This window comes from Schistocerca serialis, chromosome 1, assembly GCF_023864345.2.
Source record: "Schistocerca serialis cubense isolate TAMUIC-IGC-003099 chromosome 1, iqSchSeri2.2, whole genome shotgun sequence".
NCBI classification, from domain to species: Eukaryota; Metazoa; Arthropoda; class Insecta; order Orthoptera; family Acrididae; genus Schistocerca; species Schistocerca serialis.
Window position 1 is genome coordinate 553884352 of NC_064638.1, and position 21155 is coordinate 553905506.

The window sequence follows — 21155 nt, forward strand, 5'->3', positions numbered from 1 at the left end:
ACGCAGAAATAACATTTAACAGGGGAATGGTGCGAAGCTTTCGCACTTTTATGGTTTCAAATAATGACTATATTTGCAACAAGTGTAGTCGCTGGCATAAGGTTAGTTGTGGGAACGTCACCTTCTTCCCTGAGGTGGTGTTTGCGCTACAGCCACCCCGTTAGAGCGACGCTTCTTGGTAGAAACCAACATTTTCCTTGGCATCGGAAACTTCATTTATTGTTTATGACAGTAGTATTTACACCGTGAAAGTGAATAATTAATGAGCAAAAAAATGGCTCTGAGCACTATGGGACTCAACTGCTGAGGTCATTAGTCCCCTAGAACTTAGAACTAGTTAAACCTAACTAACCTAAGGACATCACAAACATCCATGCCCGAGGCAGGATTCGAACCTGCGACCGTAGCGGTCTTGCGGTTCCAGACTGCAGCGCCTTTAACCGCACGGCCACTTCGGCCGGCTAATTAATGAGCAAATACAAACACAAAATAAAAGTAAAGGAATGTAATTTGTGTAAATTGAATGTGGATCACTGCTTTCAGCTGTAGCGGGACATCAAGAGAAATCAGTGGCGATGAGCGAAAATATATACCGGACCGGGATTCGAACCCGGGATATCCTGCTTACCAGGCAGGCGCGGTAACCACTGCGCCATCCGGGACAGAGCGTTATCGCAACTGCACGGACAACCTTGGCACACCTCACGGCCGATCCACAGTCCTATCTATGCCACCTACCCGCAGCCCCTGTTCGTCATACTCCCTCCCGTTCGCTACTTAATGCTTAATGTCCCGCTGCAGCTGCTAGTGATCTCCTTGAATTTACATATAGTGTCTCGAAATTTCTGCATCTGCATGGAGCCTGTTCTTTCGAAGGAACGGACACTGCGCAGTAAAATAAATGTAATTTACTCCTCGTGACAGTATTTGACTGTCACCAATGGCTTGTAAATTATAACTTTCAGTCGTAATATTTACATTTTAGGAGAAGTTCAATGACAAATACGAATATCAAACACAAAGAAGTAAATAAAAGCGAAATGTATAGGGTAGAACGTAGGGTTTGCTTCTTACCCAATGTATTACTAAAGCCACAATAACCTGTGAACTGTATTGAGATTTTAATTGTACGTCGTGTTTTATGCGAGCACGTTAGGCCGTAGCAGCAACAGGTGACTCACAATTCAAGCCGACAATAACAAGTATTTGTGGTTTCGGGAAGTGTATTCATTTAGAAAAGTCATCTTGTACGACGGGCAGAGAGAATGGACTACCGCAGTTACTGCCACATACAAAACATGGAGTTAAGTAGTTTAAAAGAAAACGAGGAGTTTTATTCGCGATTAATAATTTAGCTTCGTAAAATGTAGGTTTTAAACTGGGCATCCATGACGCCCTTTTACCTATGGTATGTATCTGGTGTTGAAATATTTCACAGATGGATAGTTTTAGCGCAGAATCGATATGCGATGTCAAAAGCTGGTTAAAAAATCTTCCTAACGATACTCCACATTCATGCATATACGACTGACGTGTGTTGAGAGAAAAATGTGTTAACTTGAGAAATTACATACAGGATTATTCAAATTGCAATGAACGTTGAGAGACGGAGGAACGTCTACGGTAATTTACAACAGTAAGCCGTTGAAGTCCCCCATTTCGATTCGGCCTGTTTCGAAAACTATGCCTTCTTCCCGACCCTTTCAGGCGCCCAATTAGGCGGTCTCTTCATTAACAGATTTGAGCTAAAAGAGGGCACGTTACAGATTGTGTAACAGGTTTTACTTCCTGCGAAATATACTGGGTATCTCAGGAGAAAAGGTCAATATTCAGGGACATGACAGGAACGATCAGTCGAAGCGGAAAAGTCTTGGAATCATAGCCTTTAAAATGCATACCTTAAGAGTTATGAGCACTTGTTTGTCTTCGCTGTAGTGAAGCACCTCTTCTTCTGAAGGAGTGCTCATAGCACTTAAGGGATGCATTTTACAACCGAAGTTCACTCGACGTTTTTGCTTAGAATGATCGTGTCTGACATATTCCTTAATGTTGACCATTCTTCCTGGGTCTGTATATATAATCTCACGGAACGCAAGAGGCACGTCAATGAATCGCGAGCGCGAACAGCAGACCAGTGGGTTGTCAGTGGACACGCAGCGGGCGTTCCCTGAACTGCCCTGCAAGCGCGGGCGTGCCGGGCTTCCCACAGGAAGCGCCGTGCACACCAACCTGCTGCCTCAGCTTGGGAGCCGTGGGAAACGGACGCGCCCGACTAAGTAAGCGGGTGCGGCGCTAACTGTACCGCTAAACCTAGGCCGTGGCCTGGCACGCCAGACTCACGACTTTCGCGACTGCACAGTGCTTTCCTGTGGCAACCGCATCAATGAGTCTGCTAAACCACTACAAATCTAGCATCATTTGAGACTGACATAGTCATGCTTGTAACCTTCCCATACCGCTCGACACAAAGAAATTCCCGCAATCCGCTTGAAATAACGTAGAGTGGACCAAAGGAAACTGGTACACCGTCGGATAGCAGCGACTGGTCAGAAGTGATATCGCTGTAATCGGTCGATCGCCTCCACCCCCAAACCGAACAGGGTGATTTGCCAAGCAATTTCAACATATTCTACATTACGAATGCCACGGTGTCGAGAAGTTCTGCCGTAGAATATGAACTATGTTTAGCAGCAGTGATATTTTATCTCTGTATTTCCAGTTACACCCAGAAAAAATAAAAGAACGGCAATTTTAATATTTTGTATTAAATTTGTTTCCAAACTTTCTTCGGAACTATACGTTGGTTTAGGAATTATACATTGAAGAGCGAAAGGTATACGTCTAATATCGAGTAAAACTCCCGCGAGGACGCGGAAGTGCCGTAACACGACGTGGCATGGACTCTACTAATGCATGAAGTACTTCTGGAGGGAACTGACACCGTGAATCCTGCAGGACTGTCCATAAATCCGTAAGAGTACGAGCGGGTGGAGATCTCTTCCGAACAGCACGTGGCAAGGCATACTAGATATGCTCAATAATGTTCATGTCTAGGTAGTTCGGTGGGCAGCGGAAGTATTTAAACTCTTAAGAGTTTTCCTGGAGTCACTCCGTAGCAATTCTGGACGTGTGGGATATCGCATTGTCCTGTTGGAATTGCCCAAGTCCCTCGGAATGCACAATGGACATGAATGGATGAAGGTAATTAGACAGGATGCTTACGCACGTGTAACCTGTCAGAGTCGTATCTAGACGTATCAGCGGTCCCGTACTACACCAACTGCACCAATTGCACATGCCCCACACCATTACAGGGCCTCCACCAGCTTGAGCTGTCCCCTGCTGACATGCAGGGTCCATGGATTCATGAGGTTGTCGCCATACCCGTACACGTCCATTAGCACGATACAGTTTGAAACGTCACCCGTCTAACCAGGCAACATATTTCCAGTCATCAACAGTCCAATGTCTGTGTTGACGGCCCCAGGAGTGGCGTAAAGCTTGTCTTGCAGTCATCAAGGGTACACGAGTGGGTCCTCTGTTCCGAAAGCCCATATAGATGGTGTTTGGTTGAATGGTTCGCATGCTGACACTTACTGATGACCCAGCATTCAAATCTGCAGCAGTTTGTGGAATGGTTGCATTTCTGTCACGCTGAATGATTCTCTTCGGTTGTCGGTCTTTTTCTTGAATGATCGTTTTCCGACCGCAGCGGTATCAGATATTTTATGTTTTACCGGGTTCCTGGCATTCACAATACACTGGTGAAATGATCGTACGGGAAAATTCCCACTTCATCGCTACCTCTGAGACGCTGTGTCTAATGGCTCGCGCGCCGAGTGAACACGTTCAAACTCACTTAAATCTTCATAACCTGCCATTTTAGCGCCAGTAACCGATCTAACAACTGCGCCAGACACTGTCATATAGGCGTTGCCGACTGCAGCGCCGTATACGGCCTGTTTACATATCTCACATCTCCGTATACGAATACACATGCCTATACCAGTTTCTTTGGCACTTCAGTGTATTTTTCACTGGTAGCCAGTACGTTGCTACGTCTCTCCAGTGTGCCAACACAATTATTTTTCACTGTTAGTCCTCAACGCCTTTTTCATTCATTCGTCGTATAGAATACCAGCGGTTATGTACTCCATTTGTTTCGCAGTCTTTGTGTGTGTATTGAAGTGTTCAACTGCAACATTGCTGATGAGGGTAACTCGTTATAGATTGTGTGAAGAAGAGTTACATTATATAAAATGCGAAGGACCTTTAGTACAGCTGTATAGTAGTTTTACTTGAAAATACCAATGAAAATGTGCCCCTCAGTATGACGGTACATCATTTACTTTAGAATTAAAAACTTTAATAATGTATGTAATTTTCTGATAACTCAAAAATCTGATCGTGCCCAGTGTATCTTGATTATTACTATGAACTTCCCATCAGTTCTTCTTCTGTAGCACAAAATTCACAATGCTGATCAGTGCAACATTGACATCTTCCAATGTTGTAATATTTCTATTGCTTCTTAATACAACAACAACTAGCTTTGACTTCACTTCTCAGAGTGGTTTGTGGTCCTTTAATAACTATAAATTCTACCGCGAAGTTCTGGCGCAGCGTGGGGGAATCCAAATGAAATAAAATAGACAACATGTGCTTGACAACTACGTACACGAGTTGCAGTCATGTTGCCGCCCTGCCACACGTCGCATGCGATTCGTTAGATTGCACGAGAATTCCAAGCAATCGGCGATCGATTTCTGCGATTTGGTCTCACACGTATGATATCTCGACAGATCGCAGGACCTGCGAGAGATCGCTGCGATCCGTTGTTGTCTATGTGGCCGCCAGGGCGGTTGCTGTTCGGTGTGAACCGCGTCACTCAGTTGACTACCAGAGACAAGACCAGTACAGTGCCATGGCGCTTTATTCCTACATCGAAACTAGTCTGTTTCAAGTGGTCGTTTTCGTTTACAAGTCAGCGTCAAAATTGCGTGTTTTGTGAGAGCTGTTTGTCCTGCAGTCTGGCATCTGAATGGTGTAAGTGAGGTGATGTGGGACTATCCTTTCCACGAAAAACCAAATATAGCACAATATAGGAAGTTCTAATCAAATCATGTCGTAAATTCTTTAGAATCCTGAGCATTTAAGCATTTGGGGATGTATCGTCCAAACATTTCAGAACACACATACATAAAAAAAACGTTATTGCTAACACACCAGACAATATTTAGAACTTAGTAAATGTCTGTGTTTTATCTTTTTCCATTTTTGTGCCGAATAACATTGAAAATTATTTTTGTCGTCAAATGATTGACTTTTCACTGTTGACGTGATTTTCATTAAAACACGATGATCTAGCTATTTATGCACCTTTTGCCTATAAAATCTATATGCGAGTACGTTTCTAGCTTCTGATATTTCGTTTCCTGGAGGACAACATTCGTAGAAAAAAAAAAAAAAAAATGCACTACCTTGTGTAAGTGTTGGCACACGCGACATAGTCCCTTGATTCAGCGTATGCGCACTGTGTAGCATGCTCTGAAATTTGGAACTCCATTTACGGCACAATCGCATAGATCATTGACTCAGATACACACTTCTCTGCCGTGGTTGGTTGTTGCTTCACAAGCAGCCGTGTATAACGCATATATTTGGAGCTGTCTACTTTGACCAGTAAGTCGCTCGTGTCTAACGGGCTTAACCTTAAGCGCGTTTATTAACTTGTTTCGCGACGGTAGTGACCTCGTTTCGCAAGTGCAATTTACTACCAACACTTGTAAGTACACGACTAATTCATAATTTATAGGTGACCAATTTATTAATTTCTCTTCCGAGTTCGCGCCAAATGTAATAGCCTAGCTCCAAGGTGCTTGACAATGAGTGCACAAGAACAGTAGTAAGAGTGACGATACACTTGACAGGAAGTGTTTAGAGCAAATCAGTGACATGATCCCGACAAGTGCCTGTTATTCATAAATCGTGGTCGTAAAGACATTGAACAGACACCGTGGCTACAGACAGGCGCACAGTTAGGAACTTTTGCAATTGTAGCACGTACGATCGACAGATGCGAAACCACCTCGATAGGTGGTCTGATTTCGTAATTAGAGCAGAGGTCTGAATCAGAATGATCAGCTGGGGAATCGAATCCAGGTAGTCCTCCATACGATGACTGCCTCGCAACAGCTGTACTAACTCATCCAACTTTAGACAGCCGACGCTTCCTGACGAAATTTTACATTTAATGTTTGACAGTACGACCTGAACATCTGTTCTTCATATAAAACTTTAAATTTCTTATACAATTATTTGTTGATTTCTATCTCTCAATGGCTCCGCATACTTTGCGTTCGAGACACTCCTCGAAGCAAAAGTTGTAAACTCTTTGTCAAATAATGCCGCACTTTATTACCTTGGATCTGCTAGTAGTAACTATCACACGAAATTATTTTCTTCAGCGACTAGTGCTTCTTCTTTAATTCTTAGATTCGTTAACCTACAGATTCCAAGTTTTACATAAAACTGACCTTGGTGGGTGTTAGGACAAGTTTCCTCATATTACCATCATTTTTATTCGATTTAAAAATTATATGGCTCCTCGCGTCACTAATTCGACGGTGGTCTACCTTGCTGCATTCTGCTGAGAATGCACACGTTAAAATCTTTGTCTCACCACTGAAGAAATCCTCCTAAACAATGCAGGCAACGACTGTTTTAATAAGTTATTAGTTCCTCCGGCTGAAACGAACAAAAATACATACTGTACCCTATACTCAAGAGATGCTCCCAGGTGATCACGGCACTAACTTGTTTTCACATCTAACGATGGCAGCGCTGTAGGTGGAGATTTTGAAAGGAAAGTATTTTTACTTTGCAAATTTGTGCCCACAGTACAACGGCTTTGATACACTATCAACTGCAGGTAAAAAGCACGGTTTTCTAGTCAGCGGCAGGTGAATAAATGGTTTTGCCTTTATAAGAGGCGTCGACATAATACTACGAAGTGTTCCCGTACAAGATCATTGTCTTTGGGGGAAATGTCTGATGCCTTCCACTCATCAGAATGTACATAATTAAAGGGAAAGCCGAGGAGAAAATGGCGCGTAGTAGCAAGGTTTCCATGTTGCCTCTCTTTGCATTTTTTTTTTAAAGTAATTTCTTCTTGAATCTATATATACATTCTTTTTGCTGGAGACGACTGAAGTAGAAATTAAGTTTATAAAGGCTCGAGCATCCGAAGCGAAATCGATTCTTCACACTGAAAGCTTAACATAGCATTCTAAGAAAATGGGTATAAGGGAGGAGAAGTCAACTAAGTATAATGGCTGTGCTCCTGAAGTGCCTTCAATGACATTCGTATTTCTAGATTTACATTCCAGATTTTAGTTCAATTAATAACAAACTGAATGCTGGGCTTAATTTTACAATTCAGAGATAATTAACGTCTTTGGAAACCAGGGAGGCACTAAATCCAGAAAATCTGTCTAAAAATATAGTTACACAAATAACGTTTAGTAACATGTTGCTTTCTATTCGTGAACTGTTTTAGATAAAGACCGAAATGGTTCCAAAATGAAGTACAGTGGAAAAATTAAAGGTCCTCTTTCATTACTAAATCGGCCTAAAGCAGATGCTTTACGTCTGTTTACAATTACAGTCTGAAATCTAATTTATTACAATTTAGAAACCAAACTTTGTTTTCGTTGTTATGTACAGCATTTTAACTACAGCAAAGTTTATGAAAAGGAGACATTGTCTGGAGGTCCTAGGAAACTTAAAGATAGGTGTTGTGATCATTTTGGACGGAATTCACTATACTGCTGTGTATTTCGAAGTTTCTAAACTTCGAGAAAATAAATTTAAGTGTATATTAGTTTTGGCGGCGGTGAGCCAGGGCAGTTTTCGTAAATCTTCAGGAGCTCCGAGTTCTTGATGAAAGTAGCAATTTTTTTTATAACTGGGTTTTACGTAGCTTCGTAGTAGTAGTAGTAGTAGTAGTAGTAGTAGTTTGGTTCCATAATTACAAATGGAAAGCACAGTAGTGTTTTTCTATTTATAATTTTTTATTACAATACTTCTGCTACACTAATACTGCCGAAGAACTAGTAGTTTTCTTTTAGCGTCATATTTTAGTTCGTCCTCGAAATGGATACCTACGATGTAACACGCTTAATCAGAATCAATTCTGCCAGTTTTCTTTCGCTCCAGTATAAAATTTGAAACCTACATGCTGCGAGTTTATATATTTCGTAACATGTACAGGTGGTTGAACTGATTGACAGATGGAAAATGTCTACAGGACCGAGATTCGCGTTCTCAAAGCTACAGTTCTGTATCTTTCGCCTACATTCCCTTTTTCCAGAGTAGCAACGTTTGCACGGGGTTTGGGGAGGAGAGATGCGCTTACAGAATGAAAGCTCCCTGTCGTGTCAAGAGCTACTTCCGGTGATGGACTATGAACTAAATCAATGAACAGCACTGATGACGCAGTTAAGTTTGAAGCACTGCGTAGTCCATGAAGTATTTTTAATGCTAATTAATATTTGCCATAGAGTGCCAGGAAATCTTAGCGGATTAGATAAGGATGAACATTATATGCTAATGGCGTTAGGAGAAATCGCTTGACAGCCATAGATATCGCTGTCTGCATACCTTTCCATATTTATCTACACTGCAATGAAGTTCCATTTGTAATTGCTGTAGTGATTAAAAAGATACCTTATTTTAGGAGCCTATGGGAACTCTATAGCCAAGAGTATGTTTTCTATGTTTGACATTGCGTCAGTTGTTGGGGGCGACCTGATAGTTCCATTATTCTTGAAGACTCAATAATGCCAAGATCGCTTGCAATTCTTTAATTTATTAATATGGTCGGTTTCGACAGATTTACGCTATTATCCGATATTGTAACAGTATCAGATGCAGGTGCTTGTCACTACGTGACTTTCATTATTGTAAGAAGCACGTGCATCTAATATTGTTGCATGATCCAATGATGACAGTGTAGATCTGTCGAAACCGGTCATAGTAATGAAAAAATTGCTAGCGATCTTGGCCAGCTTGGTTCTTCAAGAATAATGCGACAGTATGTGAGGCTTAGAACTTTACCGAGTCAAATATCACGCCTCGCTGACAGCATAATCTATCCAGGAGATGCACCGGTATATGGTAATATACACTATTAACGCAATCATATGTATGTCGTGCCTCTTACTTCCAGAGCTGGTATCACGTCGTCGCAACCCTATGCTTGGATACTAACACTGGCCTGAAATGCCAATGACTCTTCAAGTGCAAGTAGGTTATTTCACACATTTACCACCTGCTTGGCACTTTATTTAGTGTTGTACAGTACTTCTTTCGCAGCTCTGAAAATGTTCAACGGAATTTCTGTAATCTCATCAATATTCTTTATTATTGTGGGTGAATCTGATTAGAGACTGAAGATTTCGTACAGCGATTTTCATTTTTGTGTATGAGCTCTTCGGTCACGCTATCTTTGATCTCCAAGAGTGGCTAAGTAGGTGGCGACACCGCTAAGATAAAAACAAACTGCCGGTGACGAAAACACACTTACGCCCAACCACTTCGTTTATCTCTATTGCCCGCCACACAGCCGAAAGCCAAATCAGTATCCACTCAAAAAAATGAGTCAGAGATCATAATCAGTTGATCGATATTAACTGCGGAGAATAAAGCGCTATTCTTATCGTTTGAATGAGTTAAACTGATATATTTGGTTCGCATACGTCACAGTAGAAACTCCCAGAAAACTGTCTTGCCGTGGTCTCTCTTCCTGTAGAAGAGAATGGCGCCAGTATGGTGAATTAAGTGCAGAAGGTGAGATAAAGGACTTTTTAAAACAAAACTAGAAATAGTGAACTTAAGATACGCATCGTCGGGACACACGACTGAAATTTCAGTAACTGTAATCCATGCTTGCTGAACGGATGTTCCATCTGAAGTATGTACAAGGATTTCCATAGGTTGTCCTGACAGTACTTTCTTCTTACTGGCTTCATTTCTGAGCAGGCTTTGCGAAGGGGGTCGTTAGGGATGCAACGCCATTCGTGAGGAATCTGTAGTAGTGCCGTTGGAGATGAAGTTCGTTGGATACAAGAGAAAAAAAAAAACTGGCATTGTTACCGTAATAAGGATATGAGAAACGTTTTTCGAAAGTAACAACCTTAATCGGTCAGTCTTCGCTCAGTGGCTGACATGATTGCAACGCTAGATTGTAATGAAATCCTGAACTGCTGGAAGTCCACTGCAGCAGTCTAATTTTTATGTTACTGCACCAACTGTGAATCTTAATTACAACAACACTACAAAAGACATCAAAAATTTACTGTCAGTATGGTATCTACTATATAGTGTATGTAAAAGACGACGAAAGCACTTTCGAAATCCTGTGGAACTCCCTTGAAGGTCACGGTATTTTTCAAACATTTCCGCGTGGGAAATGCAGTAAGGCCCCAGTTAATGGCAACCTTGAGCACTGCGAGAATTTTATTGGGACTGAGTTTAACGTTTACATCTTGATATATTAATTAGTTTTTAGTGACTGCTGCTTTGAATGTTATAACTTTGCTGCAGTCTACACCTGAATATTTGATGGTACAATGTATTATAAAACCCCAAGTTGACAAACACGCCTCTTGCAGTGGAGAGAGAGAGAGAGAGAGAGAGAGAGAGAGAGAGAGAGAGAGAGAGAGAGAGAGAGGAGAATTCCGTTCGAGATCGCAGACCTACCTTGTAGTAACACTTGTTTTGGACAAAAATATTGTCCTAAGCAATTGGCTTTCCATTTTAGTTATTCCAACAATCCATTCGCGACGAGAGAAAGAAATTGTTCTGTTTACATTCAGCAAACATGACAGCACAAGCTTACTACATACGAGCTACTTGTTTACGTTCATTAGGACCTCGCCTGCGTTTATCGAAACGACCTTACACATGAAATGAAAACTAAGCAAACATCTGAGGACACCGTTATGAAAAGCTACAGTGCTTGTGATAACAATTGCCTCTGTGTGACAATTATAGTCTTACGGCATTACGTGAAGTCGATCGTACTCCGGCCACATGAAAGTATATTAAAGAAACAGAGATCGGAAAAAGGCTGAAGAAAATAGCGTCCTGACAACTTCGCTGCAGCAGTGTCAAATCAATTCTCACTTGTATTCAGCTCAAGGTAAACAAGGGCGGTGCGGTATTTCGGTACGGAGTTTCTTACCCCGTGGCGGTCGTGGGAAGACATTCTACTCATTCATACTTAGTGCTCAGAGACTCCGCTATTTTATCTATTCCGTTAGACGGAAATTTTATCGATACTGACATTTAACTATGCACAATTCCGAGGTCATCCGATTGAAACAATTATGATTGCAGAAAATTTAAACTTCTGAACAGTCTAAAATATTAAGTAAGGAAATATGAAACTAAAGTAATTCACCTCCTGTGGCGGCACGAGCCGCAACCTTTGTAGTATCGCTGAACCCTGCAGATAAATCCAGACTCCGAAAGTTCCTGTAAACATGTGGCCGTTTGTCAGACGAATCATAGCTATTGGAATATAACGTATAGAAAATTATTTCCATCGATGTCACTATCGTCTCACTTTGGAAGAAGTGCAGGTAACTGACGCGTTCGTGTGCTTTTGTGACGTTACAATCTATAAGACGGCTACGGACTATAATTGTCTGTTACCTTCATGTCACTAGTCTCAGCTTTTCATTCATCCTGTAGTCAAAACAGTGTTAAGTAAAACGTGGCGATCTTTATGGCCTATCAAGCTGAAGCATGCGGCTGATGCATGGTTCCGGGAGATTTACCTTAACCCTTTCAGACAAGAATTCTTTTCTGGAGGAAATTTTTTTTATTTACGTGTCAATGCACTTATGTGATTTTTTTAAATGATATTAGAGGCAAGATTTATACAAAAAATGTATCCGTTTTCAGAACATACTTTGTTCACTTGCCTTCAGTTTATCGACCAAAATAACAAATAATGAAATCTTCTTTATTGTAACAAACAGAAAAATGATCAATAATAACCATGCAAAATAACAACAATATTCAGTTATACAGTGGAATATAGCGAACCAACCAAATCACTGTATTCTGATGATCACGAGCTGCTGCGCAGAGCTACATGGACTTGCTGGCTGATGTACCCAACAGCACTTGCGCGTGATGAAAAGGCTGCACAATCAAAAATGTGTATCTCAAGGTTTCCATTGGGAAGAAGAAACTTCTGTTGCAGCTAAGACACGGTAAAAGTTAATGTTTACAATTGTAGCTAGAGAATCAAAGTAATAATGTTTTTTATTACCTGACACATTGAGAGCTGATTAACACAACCAGGCTTATACCAGAAGAATTATTTTTCAATAACTTTGACAACGGTAATCACTTTTCTGTAATTTCATTCATTAAGCTGACAGCCCCACTTAATCATTTTAAGGTAACACCGCACCACATATTTACAGAACGGACTATATTCCACAAATATAACTTTTGTGTTACGCCGCCATCAGGTTGTGTTGGTGATGACGAGGATAACAGACAATGTTGAAGTAATGTTCGCTATATTTATGTTTACAAAATAGTAATACCTGCTTCAATTCTTATACCTGTCCTATTTCCCAACAGGAATTGTAGAATGAGATTTTCACTCTGCAGCGGAGTGTGCGCTGACATGAAACTTCATGGCAGATTAAAACTGTGTGCGCGACCGAGACTCGAACTCGGGACCTTTGCCTTTCGCGGGCAAGTGCTCTAACCATCTGAGCTACCGAAGCACGACTCACGCTCGGTCCTCACAGCTTTACTTCTGCCAGTATCTCGTCTCCTACCTTCCAAACTTTACAGAAGCTCTTCTGCGAACCTGGTTAGAGCACTTGCCCGCGAAAGGCAAAGGTCCGGAGTTCGAGTCTCGGTCGGGCACACAGTTTTAATCTTCCATGAAGTTTCAGGAATTGTAGACTTAGTAAGACCAGACGGCAGTTATAAGAGTCGTGCGGCATGAAACGAAAGCAGTGGTTGAGAAGGGAGTGCGACAGCGTTGTAGCCTATCCTCGATGTTATCCATACTGTACAGTGAACAAGCAGTAAAGGAAACCAAAGAAAAATTTGGAGTACGATTGAAGCCCGGGGAGAGGAAATAAAATCTGCGACTTGAGATGGCACTTATGTCACAAACAGCAAAGCACACGGAAGGGCAATAGAAGCAAAACAAGGTAATGGAATGTAGTCCAATTAAATCATGTGATACTAAGGGAAGTAGATTATAAAATGGCACTTAAAGTGGATACGTTTTGCTATTTGGGCAGCAAAATAACTGATGTGGCCGAATTAGAGAGGATATAAAATGTTGACGCAATGGCACGAAATGCGTTTCTGAAGACTGTTTGTTAACATGGAACATAGATTTAAGATTTTCTGAACGTATTTGCCTTGGGCTGAAGTGAGACGTGGACGATATACAATTTAGGCAAGGCGGGAATGTAAACTTTTTAATGTTGTGCTGCAGAACAATGCTGAAGTTTAGATAGGTAGATCATGTAACCAATGTGGAGGTACTTGCTACAACTGGGAGACATGAAATCTGTGGCACTAAGTCATCATGGGATCACATATTTAACTCTGGAAGGAAGTGTGGGGGGTTAAAATTTCAGACGGAGACTACGAGATTAATGCGAAGGGAGATTCAGGAGGATGTAAGTTGCACTAGTTATTGATTGAAAAGAGCAGCAGCAGCAACAGCAACGACGTTCCAATAACTGAAAACTTATTTTCTCTTCATCTATTCTTTAATTCTGTGCTCAGAACGCGTGTTCTGTAACCTGGAACAATCAGCTGAATCGTTGGAAACAAGAAATTACGACTGTTTTATCGCGTGTTTAGTAGGATATACTAATTTGTTAACAAGCTACTGCGGTATTTGTATTACAGAAGTCGTGTACGAATACTAAAAACTTTTAACACACAGCCAGTTAATTACTGGGCATCAGGTACTCTGCCCTAGCTACTAGTTAAGTGGCGCAGCGTTACCGTATAACGCGCGAGACAACTGCCTAATAGAGTACAGGTAGCCCCGTGTCCTCAATTACAAAATCAGTATGGACTTGTTTCTATGAAATAAACACTACCCCAGTAAACCCATCTTAGAAGTTTAGTTTTTTCAAAGGTTTTCATTTTAAATGGTGCTCTCGGTATCTCAAATGATCTTTTGAATGATTAAATATGAAATTCCTTAGCAAACCCCACCCCGCGACTTCTTATGAGCACAATTCCTCAACCGATGGCGCACGTTCATGTAGCATACATAATACCAGTTACAAACCGGACATTCTACGTTAACCGCTTCGCCGAAGATTATGTATTACTCAAGACAGAATCTTAAACTCACAACTAAGGGACTGAAACTCATTCATGGACCATTAATAAAGAGAAGCAATGGTGCTTTTATTGTAAGCAATGGAGCCGCGCACGAGTTATATGGCTATTCTGCGGACAACATGTGTAGTCATTCGAGTCGTTCGGGTTCGACTGCTGCAGCCGACCAGCGGACCAAGTACCTGTCTGTTCGAAAACCTCTCCGGCGTGACTCATCGCAACTGGAACGCTGCAGGCGCCACTGTTCCGTGAAGCTGCCAACGGCCCACCCCCCACCAGGATACGACCGGATCAAAGCACCGTGAAGCAGAACCACAGCTCTAGCACTCGAGAAAACCAAATTTCAAACAAAAATTTCTTGCACAGCATCTCGCAAATTAAAATGCTTTCATTATATTTTACTAGTAAGAAGTGCGAAAGTACCAAATCAAAAATTTATGCGAGACTAGCTTTTTCTCGCAGCTAAGACTACAGTTTATGCGGGAAGAGGGGGGGGGGATTGCTTCGATTGCTTAGTGGAAAGGTTCCCGCCCGCGGAAAACGCGAAATTTACGTTTCAGACGTGTCCAGGTACAAATTTTCAGCGTCAATTCAGACATTCACAGTTTGAGCTATGTCGAATTTGGAAAGCTACTTAAGATACCTGCTTTCTCTTACAGTACATATTTTATCAGGCCACGGCGAAGACATTCAAAATTGTAAAACGCATTGTAGATGGTAAGTTCTATACGAAAACACACACACACACACACACACACACACACACACACACTTGTGAACCGATATTGCGAAGTTGACCAACAATACGTAAACTTATCTCGTGATGCCACGAATAATTGAGATATTTGACTTCAATCAAAGATACTCTCGTTTCTGGGGCTGGAAAGAGTCATACAGCAAGTATAAAGCAACCTGTGCAATGGTTTGTCTTTACATTAATTACAAAGTCACTTAGGTCAATCTGTAACGTACTATTGGCGAGGAAGACAAGCTAAAATGAAGGTTTGAGTAGTTGCGAATTTAGTATTTGGTGCCCGTAGTACCGCTGGAATACTTACGGAGGGTAAATACGAAGGGGGAAGTAGCTTATGGTATCAGGGATTTTACTCTGCGGTAATGGGACGACGTCGTCTTCAAACTAGGACAACCTACAGTAGCTACGTCGTAGGTGACTATTAGTGGCAAGAAGTGCTTTAATATAGGTTAGCTGTCTTGTGGAAAGAAGGACGACATGAAATTGGGAAAATAAATGTTTGAGTTCTAATTCTCTCTCGAAGAGCAGCCAGTTTCTTCCTACCTTTAAGGCTTTCATCTGCAAGACACTGCACCTCCAGGCTATAGTCCCAGGCCTCCAAGGAGCACAGGCTTTCAGGACTGCTGAAGTCCTCGTTGTCCATCATTGCGCACAGTCTGCCGCACTTCCTGTCTCAACTACGTAACGATGCCGTCCATGACTCGACACACAGTCCCAGCAAAGTCTTCTACAGTTGCTGAGCGAGTGCGACAACACAAGTCGAGGAACTACCATCCATCCATCCACGGCGACATAATTCCACGCATCCCACGGCCGAGGAACACTCTAGTTCCTCGACACTGCGCCTCTACATGAGTGTGAAGCTCACGCTCAGCAGAACTACGAAACACGGTGAGCACACTCGGGCATACCTGTTGCGGGCACGGCAGCTACTGGTGAACGGCTGGCTTTCGTTAACCGTCCAAAGGTCCTCCAGCCCGGCCGCCTCGCCGCTCGCTTCCCCCACCCACTCCACAGCTCCCCTCCCACTACTACTACTCCGTCGGTGCCACCTGGCGCCGGCGAGGCCTGCGGCAGACACGAGCAGAGCAGAGCATTCCATCGAGTCCGCCAGGTATAGTACGCACGAGGCAAAGGCGGACAGTTGGCTCTTACAGATTGTTTACGTATCACTTTGTGCAGTTATAGTTTCATAAATACCGATTAGATTAGATTAGTACTTGTTCCATAGATTATGAATACGACACTTCGTAATGATGTGGAACGTGTCAGGTTAATAAAAGGTGTCTATACAAGATATTACATTACACAAAATATTACATGACTATTTTTAATTTTTTTGTGAGGGTTGGGGAAATTACCCACTTACTATATCCAAAAATTTATCTAATGAGTAGGAGGAGTTGCCATTAAGAAATTCCTTTAATTTCATTTTAAATGCTATATGGCTATCTGTCGGACTTTTGATGCTACTAGGTAGGTGACCAAACACTTTTGTGGCAGCATAATTTACCCCCTTCTGAGCCAAAGTTAGATTTAACCTTGAGTAGTGAAGATCATCCTTTATCAGTGTTGTAGCCATGTACACTGCTATTACTTTTGAATTCATTCGGATTGTTAGTAACAAAGATCTCTATCTCTTTAAATAAGTGGCTGCAGGATGATCTTGGATGAGCTCCAGCAATTATTCTGATTACACACTTTTGCTGCAATGAACACTCTTTTACTCAATGATGAGTTACCCCAGAATATGCCATACAAAAGCAGAGAAAGAAAATAGGCGTGGCAAGCTAATTTACTCAGATGTATATCGCCAAAATTTGCATTGGCCCTAACAACATAAGTAGCTGAACTCAAACGTTTCAGCAGATCCTCAGCTTGTTTTTTCCAGTTCGACCCCTCATCAATGCATACACCTAGAAATTGAGTATTCTACCTTAGCTACCGATTTCTGGTCACAGTCTACATTTATTAATGGTGTCATTCCATTTACTGTGTGGAACTGTATATACTGTGTTTTGTCGAAGTTTAATGAGAGCCCATTTGCAGAGAACCACTTAATGAATTTCTGAAAAACATCGTTTACAATTTCACCAGTTAATTCTTGTCTGTTGAGTGCAATAGCTATACTTGTATCATCGGCAAAGAGTACCAGATTTGCATCTTCGTGAATATAGAATGGCAAGTCATTAATACATATTAAGAACAGCAGAGGACCCAAGACCTAACCTTGCGTCACCCCATTCTTGATTGTTCCTCAGTTTGAGAAATCACCAGTTTTTTGTATATTATGTGAACTGCTAATTTCAACTTGTGAGCGGCATTTGGTGTCTCTTATATCAGAATGCAAAGCTGAATACAAACTGAAAAAAAATTCTGTAGGTTCTTAAAAATTGATATTATTCAGTTAGGTAACCTTGTGTTGTGCTACATTTTGTAACTTCCCCACTATGTATTTCTGTGTGACATACAGCCCGAAATTATCTCCTGCTCTATAAACGGCTACATATTACCAAAACTATGTATACACAAACTGTTATCCGACTTAAACTCTTTTGCTAAACAGAACCTAATTTGTATTCAGCTGTAACTGGTCTCAATACAACTTTTTTTTTATCAAATGCGCACCAGAAGTATATTACTTGGCGCTAATCAAGGTTTACACTTACTTCCCGTCTTAACAACATTGTTGCTAACTTCTGGAAAGCACAACAGCAAGCAGGCAGCGACTAAGCCAGATTTCTGTTTTTTTTTTTTTTTTTAAATAAAATTTCCAGACAGTATTCAAACTGTTGCATACCATATGGTACAATGTGATAATGTGTAATGACAAACCACCTTTGAACAGAAGGATGGGGAGAGTAACTATTCTATGTAATGATATTCCAAGACAACGATTTTAGAATAAAATACGTATTTAAAAAGATAGTAAAACTATGCCTGGTCGGTCACACACACACACACTCTCTCACACACACACACACACACACACACACACACACACACACACACTCACACACTCACACACTCACTCTCACTCACACACACTCACTCTCCCCCCCTCCCCCTCCCACTCCCCCAACCCCCACCCGCGCGCGCCTGAAAAATACTATGCTTATCTAAGTTAACAATGACTTAACAAGGGCATAGTGTTAACATAGAACTATACAAACAAATCAGCTTAATCAGTTGATGTGCTAATGCATGACTCAAGGAAGTCGTGTGGTCTTTCTATCAGCTCTGACCAAGTTCACAAAGTTAACTAGCTGACAATCATTCCGACAAACTAGTTGAGCAGTGCTGCAAACTCACCGCGGACCAATTCTCTTTAAAAATGTTCAAAATTTATGTTCTTCTCGCCTTTCAATATATGTATATGCTCACCCTTACTGTTCTTTCCAATAAATCTTTCTTCCTGTAACACATACAACAGCAAGTCAACAGAATAAAACGGATTACGTCTCTCTCTCGCGCACATCGATAACTCACGAAAATCAAAATGGAATGCCCACCTTACAATTTCAATTAGTTTAACGCCCATATTCGGCTATGGCATATTTAGCGATAACTTATCTCTAAAAAAAGTTCGTTGTACAATGAGTGTGAAGTGAGAATGTTATGCAATTTCACCCACAAGCACCTTTAAGAGGTGGTTGAAGAGTTAAAATGCTTCCCCGCACGATCAGAACAAATTCTCTCATAAAATCTGATGTAATTACGAGTATCTGTAACCCGCCTCCTAACACAGGTCGCTAACGCACGCGTATGCGGTGGCACTCGGCCCGGAGGTAAACCGATTCCAATCATGGTGGATGAAATTTTCACTGCCAGTATTTGGCCGACCAGGGAAGGGAGAGGTACCGAAACTCCAAAACCTCTCCACAGTGTCTCATGAGGAGAGGGAATGTGGCACTGCTAATGGTGATCCGTCAGTTCAGCTCTGCGGCCCCCTTCGCGCTTTTCGAGAGAAATAGGTTATATGCCGGCACCAGGTTTCATCTTCTCCCTTCCCTTCACCCATAACACGAATCCAAACGTAAGAGCACTCTTCCTAGTCTTTCGCACGACACACCCACTTCATAAAAGGTTTAAACCACCTCCACTAGGACCTTGCCAGGATCTCTGCGTCTGCTGTCCCTACGCTCACCTCTTGAGTATGGTTCTGTTCTGATCTCTACGAGTTTCGTATTCCTTTAGACTGTAATTGTTCGTTTACAGAATTACAAAAAGAAACAGTGTTCTATTACAGTTTCCGAGCAGAGAAAGGAGTGAATAATATCGCCAGATCTCATCCCTTTTCTTCCGACAATCGGAAAACTAGATAAAACGTTTATAAACATTTCCAGAAATGACTGCAACCAACCACCTTTAGTGGGGGTGAAGTTTTTATTTTCGCATTACCATTTTGAAGTCACCTATCGGGTTATCAGACGGTACGGTTGTTATGTATTCGACGGTATTCCATGCGATGAGGCATTTTGCGAGAATGTAAATTTATTTGTTCGTATGTGATGATGTGGCTGGAATGCAACCTGGAAACCACCCAGGCATAGCTGTACCATCTGATGAGTTTCTACGTAACTTGTAACTGGCAATGGGGGAAATAAAATGTACTATCACAAAGACAACTGACTGCAGTCACTTCTGAGAACTTTTGCCCATCACAGTCACAGGATTCCATATCCTACCGAGATAAAAAGCTTTAAAAGCCTTTATTCTGGGCAAATCTTTTTCCGCCGGTAAATTATTTACAGGCTTGTAGCATTTAAACTTTTTTGTATTTGGTAGTGAATTACATGTTATCCACTGGTTACATGAACAATTTTATATGGTTAGCACGCAGCTATAATCAAGTACAGTATGTGCTGTGTTGAATAGCCCGTAAATTGACTCAGTACGTCGTTGTCACTGTAATGACCTATGGAATGTGAAACTAACTGAAATTCGTATTTCTTATTTAAAGTGTAACCGTGATTTACGTTGCTCATGACTGAATGTGTATTATAATTCACAACCAGCTATACACTCCACATAACACTTTTACGTTGTAGCTCATTAATGCTAAAAGAAAAGCCGAAAGGGAGGAAAGCTTTGACACTGCCGTCCCCTCTTCGAGTTCATTAACGATAGCCCCCAGGAAATCGACTGTTGTCCCGTCGAAATATGGTGCTGGAATTCGTTAGGACGTCAGGAAATAATGTGAAACTCCGGACGGGATTTCCAGCATTTCTCATTTCAAGTGTAAGTCTTGTCAGCTTGTATTTCATAAATTTGTCCCACTGTGTTCCTAGTTTTACAGCAGTCCTCTACTCCATTACGAAAACTGTAGCATACTGACAACGTAGAAAAGACTTAATTTACTTAAGAGAAGCATTCTTGTAGACGTAGCTGTTAACTCTCAGCTTTTACAGAGATCTTCCAGCTATAATACTGGTTAATAACGGTACGGATAAACGAAATGCAGTAAGAAACCACCTCGCAGACACTAAATGGTATTTGGTAGGACGATGCAACGCTGTAACATGTCTCCCGAGTGTTGCTGTAACACGCAGGAGGGAATTTTAAGGGCCATACGGGAAGTAGGACGGTGTGACGCAACATGGGCCAGCTGTTGGGAACTCGTTGGTCGGCGCCTCGGGCGTAGCGCTTCTTCTCAAGACTTGTCTGTGGAGGCAGCCGTGTTGTGAGGCGTCCTTGCTGCCGCTGGACAACCTTCCAGCTGAGGCCAGCGTCTGTCCAGCGAGTCAGCAGGAATGCCGGCAACAGTCTCACGCGCATTCCTGCCTCTATAGTTCCGGGCGACCTTCCGCCACAAGCAGTGGCAGTACAGTAAATTCAGTAACTGCTATTTTATTTGCAAAACACTAATACCTGCTTTACTTTTTTACTTTATGTTCCAATAAGCGAACACTTACTTTCATCCGTCTACACTTTAATTCCGTCAGAACGCCCTTTTTGTTTTGTTTGTCGATGTTGTCGTCGGTTTAGTCCT

At 41.7% G+C, this 21155-nt stretch overlaps 1 protein-coding gene and 1 non-coding gene across 4 annotated transcripts in view; both read right to left on the reverse strand.

Moving 5' to 3' along the window:
- Positions 1-21155, reverse strand: part of LOC126475343 (cerebellar degeneration-related protein 2) — a 485149-nt gene that overhangs the window by 78442 nt on the left and 385552 nt on the right. Inside the window, exon 1 of one of the 3 annotated variants that reach the window (XM_050103153.1) lies at positions 15707-16079. The exons of the other annotated variants lie outside the window; for them this stretch is intronic. Coding sequence (XP_049959110.1) covers positions 15707-15809 — 103 coding nt within the window. The 5' untranslated portion in view covers positions 15810-16079. Of the gene's footprint in view, positions 1-15706; positions 16080-21155 lie in introns of those variants that run through there. 3 annotated transcript variants of the gene reach the window in all.
- Positions 590-662, reverse strand: Trnat-ggu (transfer RNA threonine (anticodon GGU)). Its single transcript has one exon. It is a non-coding gene; the product is annotated as a tRNA-Thr (tRNA).